At 42.2% G+C, this 23,070-nt stretch overlaps 1 protein-coding gene across 1 annotated transcript; it reads left to right on the top strand.

Annotated features, from left to right (window-relative positions):
• Positions 1–1,914: 1,914 nt before the first annotated feature.
• Positions 1,915–22,971, top strand: pou6f1 (POU class 6 homeobox 1). Its single transcript, XM_079674798.1, is given in 12 exon segments — positions 1,915–2,386; positions 2,389–2,459; positions 5,595–5,760; positions 8,407–8,522; positions 9,032–9,254; positions 10,155–10,342; positions 12,669–12,797; positions 14,364–14,460; positions 15,032–15,315; positions 16,358–16,487; positions 16,889–17,057; positions 18,643–22,971. Coding segments are annotated over 12 exon segments (1,944 nt in total). The 5' UTR covers positions 1,915–2,361; the 3' UTR covers positions 18,989–22,971.
• Positions 22,972–23,070: the final 99 nt, after the last annotated feature.

Here is a 23,070-nt window from a genome sequence, read left to right as displayed (position 1 = left end):
TCAACACCCGCTGAAGTTTCTGACAGATCCTGCTCTCTAACAGCAGGAAATGCACCATCTTGAATCTGTTTTGTGCTTTTCCGATGAGCATGCAACCACTTTATGTGCAGGAAATGTGTGTGTGTCTGCAGCTGGAGAGCAACACACAGCATGGCGTGGTGTGTTCAGGCCCCTGCAAACACAGCCATGAATATAAAACTACAGTCCTCTGCATGTGGGTCGGATTTAAGCAGCGTTTAAACGGTTTAAACCCAAAGTGTGGATATTGTGGGCTAACAGAGGCCACCATACTCAAACTTATTATGTATTTGTATCTGTGAAGTAGCTGCAACACTTGAATGGTGACACTTATTTCTGAAGTGCTGTATGTCCATATTAATACAGTGTTTATCTGTTCCTCATATCCAAATGCCTATATAGTATTACAATATTTAACATTATGATTTATTCCATTTTATGTTATATTCTTATTCCTGCAACTTACTTGAATGATTGTGTCTATTGCATGTCTTTTATGTAATAGTATATGTTTTTATTATGTCTTTATTGAACAAGGACCCTGCATAAAAATACAATGTTACAAAGTGGAAAAATGCTTTATGCAAGATTTGAGCCAATAGTTTATTTCCATCTGCAATCCTTGGGCAGACAATCAACGCACACTAAAATCATTGCATAGTCTCTATCACACAAACAATGATATATTACTTTACAACTATTATGATTCATTTATTTCAACCTCAAAACTCTATCATAGTGACATCACCATGGAACACTCACGCTTCTATTGGCTAGCGCTCCAACACATTGTACGTGATAGGCTAAGGGGCGGGACATCTCTAAGCGGTTGACCAATCACAACATAACTGGCCAGCTAACCAATCAGAGCAGACTGGGCTCTGGTTTCAGACAGAGGGTGAAAAGAGGTGCTGCAGCACAGGCAGTATGAGAACAATAAAGAGCTTTTTGAACATTAAAGCATGGAGACATGTAGAGACACTACTGATATACACCAGAACATCAGCAGGAGAGGACTCTTTAAAGTAGAGACACTACATACTGATATACACCTGAACATCAGCAGGAGAGGACTCTTTAAAGTAGAGACACTACATACTGATATACGCCTGAACATCAGCAGGAGAGGACTCTTTAAAGTAGAGACACTACATACTGATATACACCTGAACATCAGCAGGAGAGGACTCTTTAAAGTAGAGACACTACATACTGATGTACACCTGAACATCAGCAGGAGAGGACTCTTTAAAGTAGAGACTCTACATACTGATATACACCTGAACATCAGCAGGAGAGGACTCTTTAAAGTAGAGACTCTACATACTGATATACACCTGAACATCAGCAGGAGAGGACTCTTTAAAGTAGAGACACTACATACTGATATACACCTGAACATCAGCAGGAGAGGACTCTTTAAAGTAGAGACACTACATACTGATATACACCTGAACATCAGCAGGAGAGGACTCTTTAAAGTAGAGACACTACATACTGATATACACCTGAGCATCAGCAGGAGAGGACTCTTTAAAGTAGAGACACTACATACTGATATACACCTGAACATCAGCAGGAGAGGACTCTTTAAAGTAGAGACACTACATACTGATGTACACCTGAACATCAGCAGGAGAGGACTCTTTAAAGTAGAGACTCTACATACTGATATACACCTGAACATCAGCAGGAGAGGACTCTTTAAAGTAGAGACTCTACATACTGATATACACCTGAACATCAGCAGGAGAGGACTCTTTAAAGTAGAGACACTACATACTGATATACACCTGAACATCAGCAGGAGAGAACTCTTTAAAGTAGAGACTCTACATACTGATATACACCTGAACATCAGCAGGAGAGGACTCTTTAAAGTAGAGACTCTACATACTGATATACACCTGAACATCAGCAGGAGAGGACTCTTTAAAGTAGAGACACTACATACTGATATACACCTGAACATCAGCAGGAGAGGACTCTTTAAAGTAGAGACACTACATACTGATATACACCTGAACATCAGCAGGAGAGGACTCTTTAAAGTAGAGACACTACATACTGATATACACCTGAACATCAACAGGAGAGGACTCTTTAAAGTAGAGACTCTACATACTGATATACACCTGAACATCAGCAGGAGAGGACTCTTTAAAGTAGAGACTCTACATACTGATATACACCTGAGCATCAGCAGAGTACCGCCCCTTTAAGTCTGTGTTTAGGGCAGGTCTTATGTATGTTGCATTGTTGGAGGAGACTTCAGATTTTCTTTGACAAAATAACTTTGATGGGCATTTGACAAATAAAGCATATTCGTTCTTTGCTCCTTGTATGCAGGATGTCAGGAAGACAGTGACTGGGAGGTGCAGAGAGCCATGAACTCCCAGGACCCCCCCGCCAAAGATGCCCCCCTCACTATCAATGAACAGGTAACACTCACCTGTGTGTTAACGCACCATCTTCTCTCTCTACTGTAACGTCTCTGCGCCCTGAAAACACTCTGAAAACGTATGTTGTGTGCTGCTGTCACTCTCCATGTGCCCACATACCATTATGAACTGATTAACATCCATATGAGGATGCACCATCATTTATATATCGGCAAGTTCTGCAGGTCTTGCTTTTCTGTTTCGTCACCTCGTAGAGCGGTGCAGTGACGAGTTCTAAAACTCGGAAGTGAGCATTTGACCACTTCCTGTTCCCTCGTCTCAGAGCCAATGGGATCTCTCCATAGGGTTTTTGAAAACAGCTGGAAATAAGGTCTGTGGTTGAGACTCATTGAAGAGACGGATCACGTTTTGTTCTACGACATTCAATCCATCAGCAGTGACCCCACTGGTGATTTCTGAAGAGTCCACGTGTCTGAGAAACGATGGTTGTTACCAAGTGGCTGAAAAGGACTACAGAAGTCGTGGAGGCCGTTGTACGTCATTACGCCGAACACGTAAACACTCCTCTAAGTTAGTTTCTGATCTGCTTGAAAGCAAGTCCCTGCCTCCTGCAGACTGTTCAAACAAACGCTTCAACTTGAACCATTTAGAATCTGTGTGTTTGAATATGGATCTGAAGTTGGCGTGACGTTGAAGTCGTGCTGCTGGACTCGGCTGTAGTTCCTTCATAGCATAACGTTAGCATTTTGCTTCTGGAGATTAGATTTATGATTAGAAAATTATAAAAGTAGGACATGTGGAGATTATCCGGCTGAACAGAACGTGCATTTATCAAACAGGTTAGTTTCCACAGACCCTATTTCGAGCTATTTTCTAAAATCCTATGGAGAGATCCCATTCCTCTTTTGTCGAGGGAACCAGCAGCTTACTTCCGGGTCGGCCTACAAAAATACTTCATCCCTGCACCGCTCTATAATACCTGGCGTTTAATGCTCGTCAGTGTCTTAAACCTGCCATGCTTAATAATGACATTATTAGCAAACCTAAGCAATGCTCTTCACACAGACTGCATTGCTTAAGCTGCTTGTTGGCTATCATTGTTTTATATGTACTCATACTCTTCTCATTTGTGATGTTGTGTTTTGTGTCCTAACATGTGCTCGGCTTCCTGTTCTCCTTAGCCATTCACTGTCTGACTGCAGACGTCTTTATTCAGCCATTTAAATCCTCCTGCACTTTGACATTCCCTGCCAAACACCTCCAGGTATGCATCCTCCTCTCTCTTCCTGCACCGTCTCTCTTCACCTGCCGCCAACAACGCTGTCATTTCCTTCTTTATTGCAAATCATGACTCAGCGGTTAGGTCTTAATCAGATTCAACACATGCAGAGATGGCACAAGTACACACATCTTTTACTCAAGTAGAAGTACAGATACTTGTGTTTAAAAATACTCTGGTGAAAGTAGAAGTACTGACTAAACTTCTTTACTCAAGTCAAAGTAAAGAGGCTTTGAAATGTACTTCAGTAAAAAGTACCCATAACTAGCAGCTGTTTTAAAGAGTACCTGACCTCCCTTTATATTAATAGAACAATAATGTCATTGTTAGCTAATGAATGTTTCCATGGTGACCAACGGCAACATGACAACGTTTTCATTGGTCCCTCTTCTTTAGAGAAGACCAGGAAATGATGGATACACGGATCGTGTTCAAATCAATAGGCACGCAATGACTCTAAATAATAATGATCACGCCACCAAACACACATTCAGACTAAAGGAACCAGCCTGTTTGGAAAATGAGAGAAGTAGAAAGTACAGGTATTTGAGTTCAACATGTAAGAAGTAGAAAGTACAGGTATTTGAGTTCAACATGTAAGAAGTAGAAAGTACAGGTATTTGAGTTCAACATGTAAGAAGTAGAAAGTACAGGTATTTGAGTTCAACATGTAAGAAGTAGAAAGTACAGGTATTTGAGTTCAACATGTAAGAAGTAGAAAGTACAGGTATTTGTGTTCAACATGTAAGAAGTAGAAAGTACAGGTATTTGAGTTCAACATGTAAGAAGTAGAAAGTACAGGTATTTGAGTTCAACATGTAAGAAGTAGAAAGTACAGGTATTTGTGTTCAACATGTAAGAAGTAGAAAGTACAGGTATTTGAGTTCAACATGTAAGAAGTAGAAAGTACAGGTATTTGTGTTCAACATGTAAGAAGTAGAAAGTACAGGTATTTGAGTTCAACATGTGAGAAGTAGAAAGTACAGGTATTTGTGTTCAACATGTAAGAAGTAGAAAGTACAGGTATTTGAGTTCAACATGTGAGAAGTAGAAAGTACAGGTATTTGTGTTCAACATGTAAGAAGTAGAAAGTACAGGTATTTGTGTTCAACATGTAAGAAGTAGAAAGTACAGGTATTTGAGTTCAACATGTGAGAAGTAGAAAGTACAGGTATTTGTGTTCAACATGTAAGAAGTAGAAAGTACAGGTATTTGAGTTCAACATGTGAGAAGTAGAAAGTACAGGTATTTGTGTTCAACATGGAAGAAGTAGAAAGTACAGGTATTTGAGTTCAACATGTAAGAAGTAGAAAGTTCAGGTATTTGTGTTCAACATGTAAGAAGTAGAAAGTTCAGGTATTTGTGTTCAACATGTAAGAAGTAGAAAGTTCAGGTAATTGTGTTCAACATGTAAGAAGTCAAAGTAAAAAGCCGTCAGAAACTAAGTAGTGGAGTAAAGTACTGATACCAGAAACATCTACTTAAGTACAGTAACGAAGCATTTGTACTCCACTACTTCCACCTCTGCACTCATGTATTTAAGTTGGCAGAAATAAAGAAGTAGGACAAGTGAATTTAGTTTTTAACTTCGGGGTCCTTCGAGTGAGTGAGATTTGTACAGCTTGAAACACAAATGAGTAACACAGCTTCATCTATAAAACCCTGGACAGCTGTAAGTTACTTTTGTACATTTCTCTTTTCGTCTCAGTTTTCTCGTTCTTATCAGGTTCAGGTTATTTATTTTTACGGTTTCAAATTGTTTTAATTTACAAATGAATACCACAGTTTTATCTAGAAAAAACCTGAACAAGAGAAACATTTTTAATCACATTTCTTTGGCACATTTCTCACATCAGGTTCAGGATGTTGTATTTGTATGATGATCATTGCTGCAGGTTATAGTGATGTCGGGCAATGAGACGATCCGGGTTCTGGAGGTGGAGGTGGACGCGTCTCTGCCCTCGTCCCTGCCTGAGGACAGGAGTGAGGTGAAATTTGAGGTGGGGGAACGACCTGAGGCCGGCGGCACGCAGGAGGGGCCCCAAAACCCTGGGGGAGTCGGTAAACACTGCTCATATATCAGATAAATACGTATTATTTTATTTACTTTTTACTTTTTTTTGTATTATTAAGCTACAGTGTAGAAAGGGCAATGACATTCTTCTGAGCTGAGCTCCTCCAACAATGCAACATACAGGACTGTCTCAGAAAATTAGAATATTGTGATAAAGTTCTTTATTTTCTGTAATGCAATTAAAAAAACAAAAATGTCATACATTCTGGATTCATTACAAATCAACTGAAATATTGCAAGCCTTTTATTATTTTAATATTGCTGATTATGGCATACAGCTTAAGAAAACTCAAAAATCCTATCTCAAAAAATTAGAATAGTTCCTCAGACCAAGTAAAAAAAAAAGATTTATAACAGCAAAACACAATCAAACATTTGAAAATGTCCATTAATGCACTCAGTACTTGGTTGGGAATCCTTTTGCACGGATTACTGCATCAATGCGGCGTGGCATGGAGGCAATCAGCCTGTGGCATTGCTGAGGTGTTATGGATGCCCAGGATGCTTCAATAGCGGCCTTTAGCTCATTAGCATTGTTGGGTCTGGTGTCTTTCAGCTTCTTCTTCACAATACCCCACATATTCTCTATGGGGTTCAGGTCAGGGGAATTTGCAGGCCAATCGAGGACAGTAATGCCATGGTCAGTACACCAGTTACTGGTGGTTTTGGCACTGTGGGCAGGTGCCAGATCATGCTGGAAAATGAATTCCTCATCTCCATAGAGCTTTTCAGCAGACGGAAGCATGTAGTGCTCTAAAATCTCTTGGTACACAGCTGCATTTACTCTGGGCTTGATGAAACACAGTGGACCAACACCAGCAGCTGACATGGCTCCCCAAACCATCGCTGACTGTGGGAACTTCACACTGGATTTCAAGCAACTTGGATTTTGCTCCTCTCCAGCCTTTCTCCAGACTCTGGCGCCTTGACTTCCAAATGAAATACAAAACTTGCTTTCGTCTGAAAAGAGGACTTTGGACCACTGTGCAACTGTCCAGTGCTTCTTTTCCTTAGCCCAAGTCAGACGACTCTTCCGTTGTCTTGAGTTCAGAAGTGGCTTGACCATGGGAATACGGCTATTGTAGCCCATTTCCCGGACACGTCTGTGAACAGTGACTTTTGATACCTGGACTCCAGCTTCAGTCCACTGTCTTTGAAGCTCCCCCAAATTCTGGAAGCGACTCTTCTTCACAATGCTGTTAAGGCTGCGGTCATCTCTCTTGGTTGTGCAGCGTTTCCTGCCACATTTCCCCCTTCCAACAGACTTTTTGTGGATGTGCTTTGAAACTGCACTCTGTGAACAGCTTGCTCTTTGAGAAATTTCTTTTTGTGTCTTACCCTCCTGATGGAGGGTGTCAATGACGGTCCTCTGGACAGCAGTCAGATCAGCAGTCTTCCCCATACTTGTGATTTAGTTTACTGAACCAAGCTGAGTGTTTTTCAAGGCTCAGGAAACCCTTGCAGGTGTTTCGAGTTAATTAGACGATTCAAGTGATTCGTTGAACACCCTACTAGTATACTTTTTCATGATATTCTAATATTTAGAGATAGGATATTTGAGTTTTCTTAAGCTGTATGCCATAATCAGCAATATTAAAATAATAAAAGGCTTGCAATATTTCAGTTGATTTGTAATGAATCCAGAATGTATGACATTTTTGTTTTTTTAATTGCATCACAGAAAATAAAGAACTTTATCACAATATTCTAATTTTCTGAGACAGTCCTGTATATAATAAAATACAAAAATACAAAGTAGTGCAAAGAGTCTATTATATATAAGCTCAAACTTTTTCCCAAAAAATCTCCAAATGTCTGTCTTTTTGAAAATCTCCAATTTTTTCTAAATATTTCAAAATTCAAACTTTTCAAGAAATCTTAAAATTCTTAGTTTTTCAAAGAAATCTCAGTTTTTCGGAAAATGTCTAAATTCTAGTTTCTTTCGGAAAATCTAAAATGTCTTACTTTTTTCAGAAAATCTCAAAAAAACATTCAGCAAGTTGACTAAAAGCTGCAGATATCAAATGCTGCAAGAAGCTCAAAACACAACGGAGACCAGGAGGACACTAAAGAGTGAAGCACACAGCTGGGAGGCCAGGGGACACTAAAGAGTGACGGGGACACTAAAGAGTGACACACACAGCTGGGAGACCAGGGGACACTAAAAAGTGACGCACACAGCTGGGAGGCCAGGGGACACTAAAGAGTGACGCACACAGCTGGGAGGCAAGGGGACACTAAAGAGTGACGCACACAGCTGGGAGACCAGGGGACACTAAAGAGTGACGCACACAGCTGGGAGACCGGGGGACACTAAAAAGTGACGCACACAGCTGGGAGGCCAGGGGACACTAAAAAGTGACGCACACAGCTGGGAGACGAGTGGACACTAAAGAGTGGATTAGGAAATTCTGATTTATTTTCCTGGGATTTAAACTCCTTCCCTGTCTGTTTGATTTTTTCACCTACAATATCGCTGTACTCCGTTGCATATACCCTGTTTTTCTGTAAAGCGACCTTGGGTCCCCTGAAAGTTATTATTATTATTACTTCATGTTTTGAATGCCACTCTATACACAAAGCTGCCCTGCTTTTAAATGTCAGTAACCCCCCCCCCCGCTGTGCTCCTGCAGGTCTGGTTTCTGTGGAGGTTTCTGCTCCTGCCGTCCAGACGCTGCCTCCTGCAGTCAGTCTGTCTCTGTCTCACCCTCAGGCCAACATGCCCATCACCGTGCAGAGCTGCCCTCAGGTACGATCCATCATCAAACACAGAGCACATCGGTAATACTTATCTGAAGTCTTAGGAGGTGTAGCAACAGCAGGCAACAAACAAAGTCTCGGAGAGGCTGAGGCTGGGCCTGTTTGCTGTTGTATGACACGCAACAAAAAGCACTTGCTGAAATCAAAATTGTAGTGAATAATAATGAAAAATTAGATGATCAACTTATTTTACGTAGACATAGAAATAAGGATCAAAGCAATCCTAAAGCTTCCAGTCATTAAAAAAACTGGCACAATTTAAAACGACTTCAATTATGTGATATACGAGCAATCGCATCGACCAATGGATTCCAGTTCTCTGTCCTTTTAAGATGGACTTAATGACATATAGCTCCAACACTCGATATTGAAACGTAGAAAGATGTAGTATTAGCTCGGTACAATCCCCCTTGTAAAAACCAGTGTGCCAGTAAAAAAACAGATGAATGAGTTCCCCGGGTACCAACTCTTCCTCTTCTCCCTCCTCTTCCTACCCAGGTGCTGACCCAGGAGAGTCTGGCCTCCCTGTTGACGGGGATGATGGCTCAGACGGGGTCTCTGGGCCAGCCCATGCTGATCCCCCTCAGCATGGCCGGATCCATCGGGGGGGGCGGTCTCGCTGTCCTCACGCTACCCTCCACTAACGTAGCCTCTCTTCCCGGATACACTACAGCGAACACGGCCGGGAACCTCCTCAAACTGCCCTTCGCCGGCCTCCAGGGTAACACAGCAACCGTGTGTGAAAATCTGTGACAAAAATATATATATATTAGATAGCTAGATATATAGATACTGTATTAATCAGACATACAGTATAACACTAACTCAGAATTTTGAGATTTTGAGGAAAAAAATCAAGATTTTAAGAAAAAACACAGAATTTTGAGAGAAAATCTGAATTTTGAGAAAAAAAGTCAACATTTTGGGATTTTCAGAAAAAGGTCAGGATTTTAAGAAAAAACACAGAATTTTGAGAGAAAATCTGAATTCTGAAAAAAAAAGTCAGCATTTTGAGATTTTGAGAAAAAGTCAGAATGTGAAAGTCCGAAAAAAGTCTGAATTGAGATTTTGAGAGAAAGTCAGCATTTTTGGAGAAAGTCAACATTTTGAGATTTTGAGAGAAAGTCAGAATTTTGAGAAGAAAGTCAGAATTTTAAGAGAATGTTGAGATTTGAGAAAAATGTCAGAATGTTGAGATTTTGAGAAAGTCATGATTTTGAGAAAAAAGTCAGAATTTTCAGATTTTCAGGAAAAAGTCAGAATTTTGAGGAAAAAAGTCAGAATTTTCAGAGAAAGTCAGAATTTTCAGATTTTCAGAAAAAAGCCAACATTTTGAGTAAAGAAATCTGTATTTTTTACATGACAGGATGTATGATTACCTAGAAGACCCGCTATTCCTCCATCTTGTGACTGTAGCTCCCTCTCTTGGATATCAGCATGTGAAGGACACTGTTCAGGAACTAGTTGATGCTCTGTATGTGATGACTCCTTCCATTCTGAAGAGGATCACAGATACATGGATCCTGAGACTGAAGCTCAAACCGGGAACCAGTGAGATTTCCCTAACAATAAATAAATAAAGATTGAGATTGACTAACCTCTTGATTGTTGTGCTCAGCAGCGACGGTCCTGAACTCTCTGCAGCCCCAGCTTCAGACCAGCGCTCAGACGATGTTCCAGCCTCAGGTCCAGGTGACGTCTCCCTCACCTGTCCCTCAGGTGTCCGCAGCTCAGACCTCCTGTTCCTCCCAGTCCAACATCTCCCTCGCAGCGCTGCAGAACGCAGGACTCTCCATCAACCCCGCCATCGTAAGACTGACCCTCTGTTAGTTATACTTTGTGTCCTGTGTTATATCGTTAAGGACGATCGTGGCTGTGAGGAAGTGCAGTCGTCTTTCAACTTTAAAGGTCACCTATTATGCAAAATCCACTTTGTGATGTCCAGAGATGGGGTCGTTACTAAAAAAAAGTAATATATTACACTACGTCGTTACTCTCTACATAAAGTAACTCGTTACTTTACTCGCAGGGCCGGCCCGCCCCTCCCTACAGGCAGATCACGCACACTGCTAAAGTTTCAAATGTTCTCTTGAGTTCAGTTTCCATTGGTGGAAAGACTGATCAGACTGGATAAGACTGATCCAGATAGCTCCTGGATGTTCTCCCATCTGACCTTGGCTGTCCTCTGTCTCCTGCTATCTGTATTCTGCGCAGTATATCTCTGAACGATGGTGATTCCACTGGGCAACATTTCCTCTACTATGAAGGATGATACAAGCCTGTCCATCTCTGCTTTGGTTACCTGTCCTCCAAATTCAAATGTTTGCTGCTTCGGCGCACTCACAACATCCTCTGGGCTCGGGGGTCCTTAGCTATTAGCTTCACCTTAGCATGTGTTCTTTGCATGTGTTTGTTGACGTGGTGTTTACAGCAGTGGATAACAGCTTCTGGCCTGGACACAGTTTGCACCTCACCGTCACATTCCTGTCTATTCTTCGGACGAACTCAAAAATAATGGGCATACCTCCATCCCTCCAAAGTTATCGCTGACGTGGAGATGTGGACGCGCAAGTCGCGCAGATTACGTACATATAAACCTGCGGCGGAAACCCCTCGTGTCTGTCAGTGTGATTATGACTTTAGTAAGTAACGAAGTAACGAAGTAACGAAGTAACGAAGTAACGCGTGTCGGGGCAATGTTAGTAACTGTAGTGTGATTACTGAATTATAAAAGTAACGCGTTACACCCAACTCTGGTCATGTCTCTTCTACATCATCATGTGTCCCCTCTTCTTCATGTCTCTTCTACATCAACATGTGTCCCCTCTTCTCCATGTCTCTTCTACATCATCATGTGTCCCCTCTTCCTCATGTCTCTTCTACATCAACATGTGTCCCCTCTTCTTCATGTCTCTTCTACATCAACATGTGTCCCCTCTTCTTCATGTCTCTTCTACATCAACATGTGTCCCCTCTTCTCCATGTCTCTTCGACATCAACATGTGTCCCCTCTTCTCCATGTCTCTTCTACATCAGCATGTGTCCCCTCTTCTCCATGTCTCTTCTACATCAACATGTGTCCCCTCTTCTTCATGTCTCTTCTACATCAACATGTGTCCCCTCTTCTTCATGTCTCTTCTTCATCAACATGTGTACCCTCTTCTTCATGTCTCTTCTACATCAACATGTGTCCCCTCTTCTTCATGTCTCTTCTACATCAACATGTGTCCCCTCTTCTTCATGTCTCTTCTACATCAACATGTGTCCCCTCTTCTTCATGTCTCTTCTACATCAACATGTGTCCCCTCTTCTTCATGTCTCTTCTACATCAACATGTGTCCCCTCTTCTCCATGTCTCTTCTACATCAACATGTGTCCCCTCTTCTTCATGTCTCTTCTATATCAACATGTGTCCCCTCTTCTTCATGTCTCTTCTACATCAACATGTGTCCCCTCTTCTTCATGTCTCTTCTACATCAACATGTGTCCCCTCTTCTTCATGTCTCTACTACATCAACATGTGTCCCCTCTTCTTCATGTCTCTTCTACATCAACATGTGTCCCCTCTTCTCCATGTCTCTTCTACATCAACATGTGTCCCCTCTTCTTCATGTCTCTACTACATCAACATGTGTCCCCTCTTCTTCATGTCTCTTCTACATCAACATGTGTCCCCTCTTCTTCATGTCTCTTCTACATCAACATGTGTCCCCTCTTCTCCATGTCTCTTCTACATCAACATGTGTCCCCTCTGTGGAAAGACACTCTGAAAGTTTCAGGAACAAAGATTCTCTCTCTTTTTGATCCATTTCTATAAAAACCTGTCTGAAAATGAGCTGATCAGATTTTGGCCACTTTATGATGTCATAACGATGTTTTGTCTTGTGTAACCATTAGCCAATCAGCAACCAAGGTAACCCCCCCCTTATCACCTGAATCTCCTCCTAGAGCTTCATTGAGTTCTTTGTAACCAAATGTCTCTCAGAGGGGCGTGGCGAGGGGCTCCTTATTTTCCTCTAAAGTAACAGACAGAGAATCAGCACTTTGGAAACAGGGCTGAAACAGAGGGGATTATGGGTAATGAAAGGTAATTAAAGGTAAGTTCACTGAACCTGCTGTGTTTCCCTGTTCTCAGATCAGCGCTGCCTCTCTGGGAGCTCAGCCTCAGTTCCTCAGCTCCCTCACCTCCACCCCCATCATCACCAGCAACATGTCCAACATGGCCGGCATCACCAGCCAGCTGATCACCAACGCTCAGGGACAGGTGGGTGCTGCCAAATAATCACACTCACTTTATATTGTGTTACTGTGTAGTTTGTATAGTGTGATAAAGGAGGACTATGCTGAGGTTATTTCTCTTATTTAAAGTGCTAGAATACAGACAAGTTAACATTTACTACAGGTGATATTGCCATAATGCAGTTGTGCCCGTCTACGAAGTTGCTGTGAAGTCTGCCTAGGTTTATATAGCAACAAGGATTTGAAGGTGTCAGCGTATCGTATGATGCTCGGCCCCTACACACGGCGGCGTACGTTAACGCTTCTGCCCATTCACTTTGAATGGGGTGACGTCACGATTCGCCAAACTGCATTGTGGGAGCAAAGCGTAGCTTCTCTCGCGGTGCTCGTTGCAAAAGTAGAGCAATGTTCTACTTTTGACGCCTCGACGGAGGAGTCAGCCAATCGAATCATATGCCAGTACAAGCTCTAGCCAATCAAACCGCGTGCTTGTGTGTCTGGGGTGGGAGATTCATGTGACTGGTTGTTGGTCGAGTTTCAGCCCCCCCCCCGCCGGCAAGCGACAACGCACGCCGCCGTGTGTAGGGGCCGTAATCGGTGGGACCCAGGAACCCCTCAACAAAAAAAAACACCTGTTTGCTATCTTGGCTCAAAAACACATCTTCTGTTGCAAACTTAATATCTGGTTTACCTTCGCCATTAAATTAAACCAATAACACACAAATAAAGAAATTGAGCACGCCATTAGTTTAGCCTATTTGAACCAATTATATATCTGCATTTTTCTTGCTGTACTGAGTTTGTATCGTCACAGTTTATTGCACTTATTATAAGCCGTTTGGACAAAAGCATCAGCTAAATGTAATGTGTCTCAACATGAAGTTGCTGTTGGACCAGGCAAGATATAACTTAGAGGAGAATAACCTGCCATGACGTTTTAATTGACACGTACATTTCATCGTCCCACATTGTCCACTTTTCCTTGCAGCAGTTGCATAATACCTCGTCTAATGTGAGCGTAGAGGGAGTCTCTTCTTCCTCATGAATTCCCCTTGTCATCTTTCCTTCACTTCATGGCGTTGTCTTGACTGCAGCCTCAATAAGATACAACAGACTTCATGATAACAGAAAAAGGGTAAAGGAGTAATCATCAGGCAGTTTGCTATCCTTAAAGGTCTCCTATCATACTGTTTTTCATCAATATATCACAGGTCTCAGATATATACAGAGCCTGTCTCTGATTGGCTGAAACACCAAACAGATCATTGCAGCATTACCCATAATCCCCTATGTTTCAGCCCTGTTTCCAAAGTGCTGATTCTCTGTCTGTTACTTTAGATGAAAATAAGGAGCCCCTCCCCACGCCCCTCTGAGAGAGATTTGGTTAAAAAGAACTCAATAGGCGCTTTCACACCGGAGTACTTTTCCCTTTTAGTTCCGATAGTTCCTGGGATTTTGCGTTCACTCCAAAACGAGAACTTTCCCCCCCTTTTCAGTCAATGCTAGAGAGGTGGTACTTTCCTGGGGAGAAAAAAGTGGGAGTCCCAGCAGCTATTTTGCATAATAGGTGACCTTTAAACATTTTCTACAGGTCATAGGAACCCTGCCGCTGTTTTTGAACCCAGCTTCTCTGGGTGGAGGGGCTGCGCAAACGCTCCAGAGTCTTCAAGGTCTTCAAGGTCTTCAAGGTATCCAAGGACACTCAAATCCAGCACCAGACACTTTTTACGCTTCTATGGACAATCTTGCACTAATGTACATTCCCAAAGATATTGAAGTGACTGTCATTTTGTATATATGGATTGTTGTGTTTGTATCTTAATGTGTGCATATGTATACATGTGTCTGTTGATTGTGTATATATAGTATGCAGTGTTTCCCCTAGGTTTACTGCTTGTGGGGGGTTGCTGCCTGAGAAATGAAAGTGTTTAGTTTATTTAATAAAAGAGCGCATGTGAAAAGTGACAGTAGATATAGATTAGTTGCAATTTGGTTCCAAATTAAAAAGAAATTATAAAAATTAAAAAAAAGATTATTATTATTTATTTTTTAAAAACGCCTTCAATTTCAGGGGGGGCGCGGGGATCTGTTGGCGGGGCGCAGCTCCCCTCCAAGACAATGGTAGGGGAAACACTGGTATATACATATTTTATACATATTTGTATTTTTGTAATCGGGATTGTGGGAAACAGTATTTCGATCTCTCTGTCTGTGCACACAAACTAAAAGACTGACAATACAGTTTACTTTGACTCCAAGGTCTTCAAGGTCTTCAATGTCTTCAAGGTCTTCAAGGTCTTCAAGGTATCCAGGGTCTCCAGGGTTTCCAGGGGCTCCAGGGTATCCAGGGTATCCAGGGGCTCCAGGGTCTTCAAAGTCTCCAGGGCCTCCAGGGTCTCCAGGTCCAGACCGTTACCCCCCAGCTGGTTCTGAACTCTCAGGGTCAGATCATCGCCACGCTGGGAAACGGATGCGCTGTGACCTCGGCTGCAGTTCTGCCCAAAGTCACCACTACTCCAACATTCACCAAACCCATCTCACAGGTACAGACTGTCTGTGATTGGGTGGAATACGAAGTGGTTTCTGCTTTGAAACAGACCGAAAGCTACTGAAAGCTTATAAAGTCGTGCAGTGGTGACGTATTTTTGTAGGCCGCATGGGTTCCCTCGACAAAAAAAGCAGCGGGACTGAGAAAAACTGAGAGCATTCAGACAAATAGGACCTAAACCAGCCTAAAGCAGTTCCCTGTATGCCAACTAAGTGCTCTAGTCTTTGCAATAGGATATCATGGTCGATAGTATCAAATGCAGCACTAAGATCGAGCGAAACAAGAATAGAGACAAGTCCCTTGTCTGAGGCTATGAGAGGGTCATTTGTGACTTTAACCAGAGCTGTCTCTGTCCCTGAGAAACAGACCGAAAGCTACTGAAAGCTTATAAAGTGGTACAGTGGTAACGTATTTTTGCACACAGGATTTCTCCATAGAATTTTGGAATATTGTAAAAATTAAGATCTGTGGAAATCGAACCTGTTTGATGAATGCACGTTTTGTTCAGCCGGATAATCTCCACATGTCTACCCTACTTTTGTAATTTTTCGAGTCATAAATCTAATCGCCAGAAGCAAAATGGTAAAAGATCCATATTCAAACACACAGATTCTAAATGGTTCAAGTTGAAGCGTTTGTTTGAACAGTCTGCAGGAGGAAGGGACTTGCTTTCAAGCAGAACAGAAACTAACTAAGAGGAGTGTTTACGTGTTCGGCGTAATTACGTACAACGGCCTCCACGACTTCTGTAGTCCTATTCAGCCACTTGGTAACAACCATCGCTTTTCAGACACGTACACTCTTCAGAAATCACCAGTGGGGTCACTGCTGATGGATTTAATGTCGTAGAACAAAACGTGATCCGTCTCTTCAATGTGTCTCACCCACTGACCTTATTTCCAGATATTTTCCAAAAACGAGTTAAGTGGTAAAATTCTGACGCACTTCCGGGTTTTAGGACTCGTTCCTGCACCACTCTATACCGCGTCTAATGTGAGTGTAGTGGGAGTCTCTTCTAACTGTTTCTGTTCCCCCAGGCTTCAGTAACGACCGTCAGTCAGTCCCCGATCGTCATCGCCCCGCAGCCGTCCCTCATGAAGACCCCGCTACCCCCCGCGGTGAACATCAGCTGTGGAGACATGGCTAAAGTCGGCCAGCTCATCGGCAGTACGTTCCCCCCCTCTCATCCACACACCGATCCACACACCGATCCACACACCGATCCACTCACCGATCCACACACCGATCCACTCACCGATCCACACACCGATCCACACACCGATTCACTCACCGATCCACACACCGATCCACACACCGATCCACTCACCGATCCACACACCGATCCACACACCGATCCACACACCGATCCACACACCGATCCACACACCGATCTACACACCGATCCACACACCGATCCACACACCGATCTACACACCGATCTACACACTGATCCACACACTGATCCACACACTGATCCACTCACTGATCCACTCACTGATCAACACACTGATTCTACACTGTAGCTTATGTGCAGATGGCAATAAAACCTTTGAATGTTTCTAATGCAGAGCCGCAGCAGGTCGTCAGCGGCGAGGAGGGGATAAATCTGGACGAGATCCGAGAGTTCGCCAAAAACTTCAAGATTCGCCGGCTGTCTCTCGGTCTCACGCAGACGCAAGTAGGCCAGGCGCTCACCGCCACCGAGGGCCCGGCGTACAGCCAGTCCGCCATCTGCAGGTACTTCACTGAACCCCACATGAAGCCCTGACTCCCTCAGTAATGTAGGGTAAAAAGACAGCAACTATTCTCTCTTTATAATGGAAGTTGTTTCCATCCATTAAAACAGACATTTCTCACACGTTTTACGAACAGCGGTGACGACTCGTTTGGCTTCACATGATGTGTGGATGTTATACAAGTCAAGGCCCGGACACACAAAGCCAATTTCGGCCGTCGATAGATGTCTGGCCGTCGATGAGCGCCCTGTCGCCCTACTGAGATTGGTGTGTCCCGCACCGTTGTGTCTTTTCGGCCGTGTCGACACCTTCCGCTCCCGATTGAACATGTTGAATTGGGAGCGGAGGCTGTCGGCAAAATAAATCACTCTGATTGGCTGTTCAGCTTAGCGAATCAGTGCATGAGAAGCGAAACGGAAGTGAGGTACGCAAACAGGCGAATAAGAAGGCACACACAGACGGCTGATACCGCCAGTATCGCACTAAACATGTTTAAGAAACAGTCTGTGATGGACGAGAGTGAAAATGGAACGCACACAATATATGTTGTTTGTATATATCACCCAGTCTGTCTTCCGGTTGTTGCCTCTTTTGAATGACGAATACACACTACCGCCGCCTGCTGGTAGAGAGTTATTGCCACTCACGCATGCGCAGTGCGTACGTGCTAATTGGCCGTCGGCTGAAGTCTTTGCGGTGTGTTCCAGTGCGACTGGCCAAGACGCAGGAGACGTGAGGCGACACAACAGTCGGGTCCGTCGGGACGTGTTCTTTGGTGTCAGTTTGGTGTGTCCGGGCGTGTTATAATTGTGAATCAAAGCCATGGAGGTTATGGTGCTGTTTGTTGGTTGGTTTGTCTCCGAGCAAGATTACAGTGAAACTACAAGCTTGATGTTCATGAAACTGGGTGACATGTTGGAGAATGGGCCCAAAAAAACCGTCTGAATCACAGTTTTCACATCAGACATCAAATCCTGAATACAAAATGTTGAATCCGGCCGGATGTTCATGAAACTTGTGCTAATCACACATTCAAAAATAATTCTTCCATCACACATTCACAAGAGAATAAAGGCCTTTACATAGTCAAACAAACCCAGACAGAAGAGGCAACACTCAAATAAAATGATAAACGCAATGACATCATCTTTCTTTCTTTTTTATGTTATATAATTTAACTTTTAAAAACTGTGTCTCAACAGCTTTTTATGTCTCTTAAAAGCTGGCGCTGTGGGTATTGTAGTCCTTTAAAATCCCTTGACTACAAAGGTCGCCACTAGGTGACATTTCATTGGACGTTTTCACAAAAACTAGCTAAAAAAAGGGTGATTTTACGTAACGAAAAGAATAAAAGTAATAAAGAAAGGGGGTGGGTGGTAAAAAATGTTAAACTAAACGAAAATACATAAATACAAGTACATAAAATAAAAATAAATAAAAATCATATAAATGGGGATTATAATCAAACCCTAACTTCTAAGAGATTTATAGTTAGAGATAGAAAAAAACAAAAATGATGTATTGTTAGATTAAAGCTGATTTAATTACAGTAATATATATCCTGCTGAATATTTTTTGCTCCGCAGGTTTGAAAAGCTGGACATCACCCCTAAGAGCGCCCAGAAGCTGAAGCCGGTTCTGGAGAAGTGGCTGGCCGAGGCGGAGCACTGGAACCAGAAGGGACAGCAGAACCTCATGGAGTTCGTCGGCGGAGAACCGTCCAAAAAACGAAAGCGGCGCACGAGCTTCACGCCGCAGGCCATCGAAGTCCTGAACTCATACTTTGACAAGAACGCGCTGCCGACGGGACAAGAGATCACGGAAATGGCTCGAGAGCTGAACTACGATCGAGAGGTGGTGAGAGTTTGGTTCTGCAACAGGAGACAAACGCTGAAGAACACGAGCAAAATCAACGTCTTCCAGGTCCAGTAGCAACGTCCTTCTGGAGATACTTCACACAGAAACACAGGGAAGGACTGTGCGGAGAATACAAGCCAAGTGGAAAAATATGAACTTTGGTAACACACTATTTTAAGGTACACATATTCACCATCAACTAGTTGTTCATCAACAAGCATATTAGCAGCTCATTGGCTCCGTATTAGTCATTATAAAACAGGCCTTGTTCTACGTGACCATATTCTACAAGTACTAGACCATTAGTTAAGAGTGTGTCCTCAATAACCCTCTAATTAGTGCTTATTTATTGTAAGTAAGGACGTTGTTGTACATGGGTTTGGGTCTTAATATGCTCTGCTCAATATGGGCCTAATAACTCTCATAATAACACCTAACAAATATGGTGTATTCTTATGTAACAAGAGATGAAACTAAAAGTGTTAATTGTGTCAAAATAACTAAAAATGAGGTTTTTCTAACTCAGAATAAGTTCCCTATTTTAAAGTGAAGTCTTGTTCATAACCAATAAGCTAGTAGTTTGACTATAATATGTAAATTAACCACGAGATGACGGTGAATATGCGTACCTTAATCTAAAGTGTTACCTGAACTTTTTAAGATGAAGAGAAATGACTCATAAAAGAGTTCTAATAACAAGTTTCTATCGTATTTTAAGATATGTGTACACAACTCCTGTGAAGTCAAACTGCATGGTCCTTTAGAGTGATGATAATAACATTTCATATTTAATAATATTTGAACTTTTATACAAGTGGTTTTATAGGAAAATCCCTCTGAATCATCAAAGTGGCAGTGCATTGAGTCACATTGATTTTAGTCGCATAATTGTCACTTTACGCTGATATTTGAAGAACCACCATGGATGTTTTTAAAAATTCTCCTTTATTTTATATTCACGTGGTAGTTGTGCTACATTGGCAGCTTGTAAAACCTAAATAGGATGCTGTAGACTGAAAAACAACCCTTTATTAATCAGAATTCGTCGTCTAATTAACACCAAAAATGAATTTTCCATCCATGACTCAGCAGCCATGTTTGGGGACAATCACCATTTTTATATTTCTTATTGAAAATCACAAAAAATCTGCATTAATTTCCTCTCGTTCGGCTTTCATATTTTTATTGAGCAGCATTAAAATAAATGTGCCACACCGTCGGGGGTCCAGAGGGAATGATTTCTGACAAAAACTTGACTATTGCCCATGAAGCCACAACTGTAAACTAATCAGTTTTTATAATGTTACTTTCATACTGTGTGTGTGTGTGTGTGTGTGTGTGTGTGTGTGTGTGTGTGTGTGTGTGTGTGTGTGTGTGTGTGTGTGTGTGTGTGTGTGTGTGTGTGTGTGTGTGTGTGTGTGTGTGTGTGTGTGTGTGTGTGTGTGTGTGTGTGTGTGTGTGTGTGTGTGTGTGTGTGTGTGTTGACCGGTGCTTCTGCTGCATTTTTAATCTCAAGTTAGATAACGTTTATTGTCAAAATAGAAGCTTAAAATACGATGGCCGACAGGAGCGAACGCGCTACTACGGCCCAAAACACTTCCATCAGGAGAAACGCTCTGCAGGTTCAGAAACGAGGCAAATATAAAAACACAAATGTGCCAAAACATATGCAAAGAAATGAAGAAACATGATCACCAACTTGAGGAAACTTGAGCAGCGTTTACTAAAAGCTGCATAAACGAAACGGAAACCAGGGGACACCAAAGAGTGACGCACACAGCTGGGAGACCAAGGGACATTAAAAAGTGACGCACACAGCTGGGAGACCAGGGGAAATTAAAAAGTGATGCACACAGCTGGGAGACCAGGGGACATTAAAAAGTGATGCACACAGCTGGGAGACCAGGGGACATTAAAAAGTGACGCACACAGCTGGGAGACCAGGGGACACTAAAAAGTGACAACTGTCTCTGTTGTTGGAAACGTACCTAAAATGTTTGATGGTCTTATTTGAACAATGTGATCACATGACTCCTTCTGATGTCACTGCAGATCTGCTGTAAGCTAGCTAGCTAACGAAGCTAACCTAGTCATTTCAGATATCCTAAGGAACACTGACAGTTATGAGACAAACTAACTCTGAGACAGAGACAGTTGTTCAGCTTTATAACCCTGAACGTCACCAAGCGCTCTTTCCAGCTGTGTGTGTCACTCTTTAGTGTCCCCTGGTCTCCCAGCTGTGTGTGTCAATCTTTAGTGTCCCCTGGTCTCCCAGCTGTGTGCGTAACTCTTTAGTGTCCCCTGGTCTCCCAGCTGTGTGCGTCACTCTTTAGTGTCCCAGGTTCTCCCAGCTGTGTGCGTCAATCTTTAGTGTCCCCTGGCCTCCCAGCTGTGTGCGTCACTCTTTAGTGTCCCCTGGTCTCCCAGCTGTGTGCGTCACTCTTTAGTGTCCCCTGGTCTCCCAGCTGTGTGCGTCACTATTTAGTGTCCCCTGGTCTCCCAGCTGTGTGCGTCACTCTTTAGTGTCCCCGGTTCTCCCAGCTGTGTGTGTCACTTTTTAGTGTCCCCTGTGTTTTGGAACATTTGTGTTTTTATATTTGCATCGTTTGCAAACTGCAGCGGGTTTCTCCTAATGGAAATGTTTTTGGCGGTTGTAGCACGTTTGCAATAATCAAACACCGTAGTAATTGGTCTAAAATGAACTGAAAACTCTCTCATGTTGCCTATAAGCATTAACAACCATTTATATGCTTTGAAAGCCTAAAATAAGTCAAATGACTGAATCACACATTGTAAGGACCTGTTCAGCCAATGAAAGGTGATGTTAATATGTTTAATCTGAATGAGTGTTTGCATGCGCAGTGTGAAATTATTTTGGTGGTATTTTTTCTGTATCTTTGCCAATTCTTCACAAATTCTTTGCACTTTAGTGAAAGCAGGGAAAGCGAAATGAATGGTTTGAATACAGGTGTCATTTATTTGTGGGAGAATTTGATTTCTGCATTTTCATGTAGCAGTAATGGTGACAAATGCAATCATCAACTTAACTATCTTTAAGATTAATGTAATTTAAAATAATAATATCACTCAGTGAACTATAAGGTGCATTTTATGATCTACATCATATTTTCCTTTTGAATCGTTTTAAACAAGTCTCTATATTTCAGTGGACATACAGTGAAGTACAAAATAATTGATATTGCAAAGGTTACGCTTTAAAGGTCCCCTATTATGCTCTCTACAGGTCTCAGATATACACAGAACACGTGTTTGGCTCGAAACACCAGACAGATCATTGCCGCAAATTGCAGGGGGGGGGGTTACCTTGGTTGCTGATTGGCTAATGGTTACATAAGACAACACATCGTTATGACATCATAAAGTGGCCAAAATGTGATCAGCTCATTTTCAGACAGGTTTTTATAGAAATGGATCAAAAAGAGAGAGAATCTTTGTTCCTGAAACTTTCAGAGTCTCTTTCCACAGAGGGGACACATGTTGATGTAGAAGAGACATGAAGAAGAGGGGACACATGTTGACGTAGAAGAGACATGAATAAGAGGGGACACATGTTGATGTAGAAGAGACATGAAGAAGAGGGGACACATGTTGATGTGGAAGAGACATGAATAAGAGGGGACACATGTTGATGTAGAAGAGACATGAAGAAGAGGGGACACATGTTGATGTAGAAGAGACATGAAGAAGAGGGGACATATGTTGATGTAGAAGAGACATGGAGAAGAGGGGACACATGTTGATGAAGAAGAGACATGGAGAAGAGGGGACACATGTTGATGTAGAAGAGACATGGAGAAGAGGACTTTGCATAATAGGGGACCTTTTAAAATGTGTGTTTCTGTTTTGTTCAATAAGAAAGAACAACATGTTATATTGTAAGCTAAGAGAAAATAAGTTATAATAATAAGATATCTGTTAGCAGTCATTTCATTCTGCAAAGCACATTTAAAGTTCAGACAGAACGGAAAACAGAAGTTTGATGGTTTTGTTTTGTTATTATCTGTCAGATGAATTAAATAAACCCTGTTTTTATTAATCATTTCTTATTGTTGTGTATTTATTTATTTATTTGTAACCTTTGGATAACATCAAGATGCACCTTCATTAGATCCACAGTATTTAGAGGTAAAACAAGT

The sequence above is a fragment of the Notothenia rossii genome, assembly GCF_949606895.1.
Source record: "Notothenia rossii genome assembly, chromosome: 4".
In the NCBI taxonomy this organism is placed as follows: Eukaryota; Metazoa; Chordata; class Actinopteri; order Perciformes; family Nototheniidae; genus Notothenia; species Notothenia rossii.
Note: the sequence above shows the minus strand (reverse complement) of the source record. Positions and strands in the feature narration are given on the sequence as shown.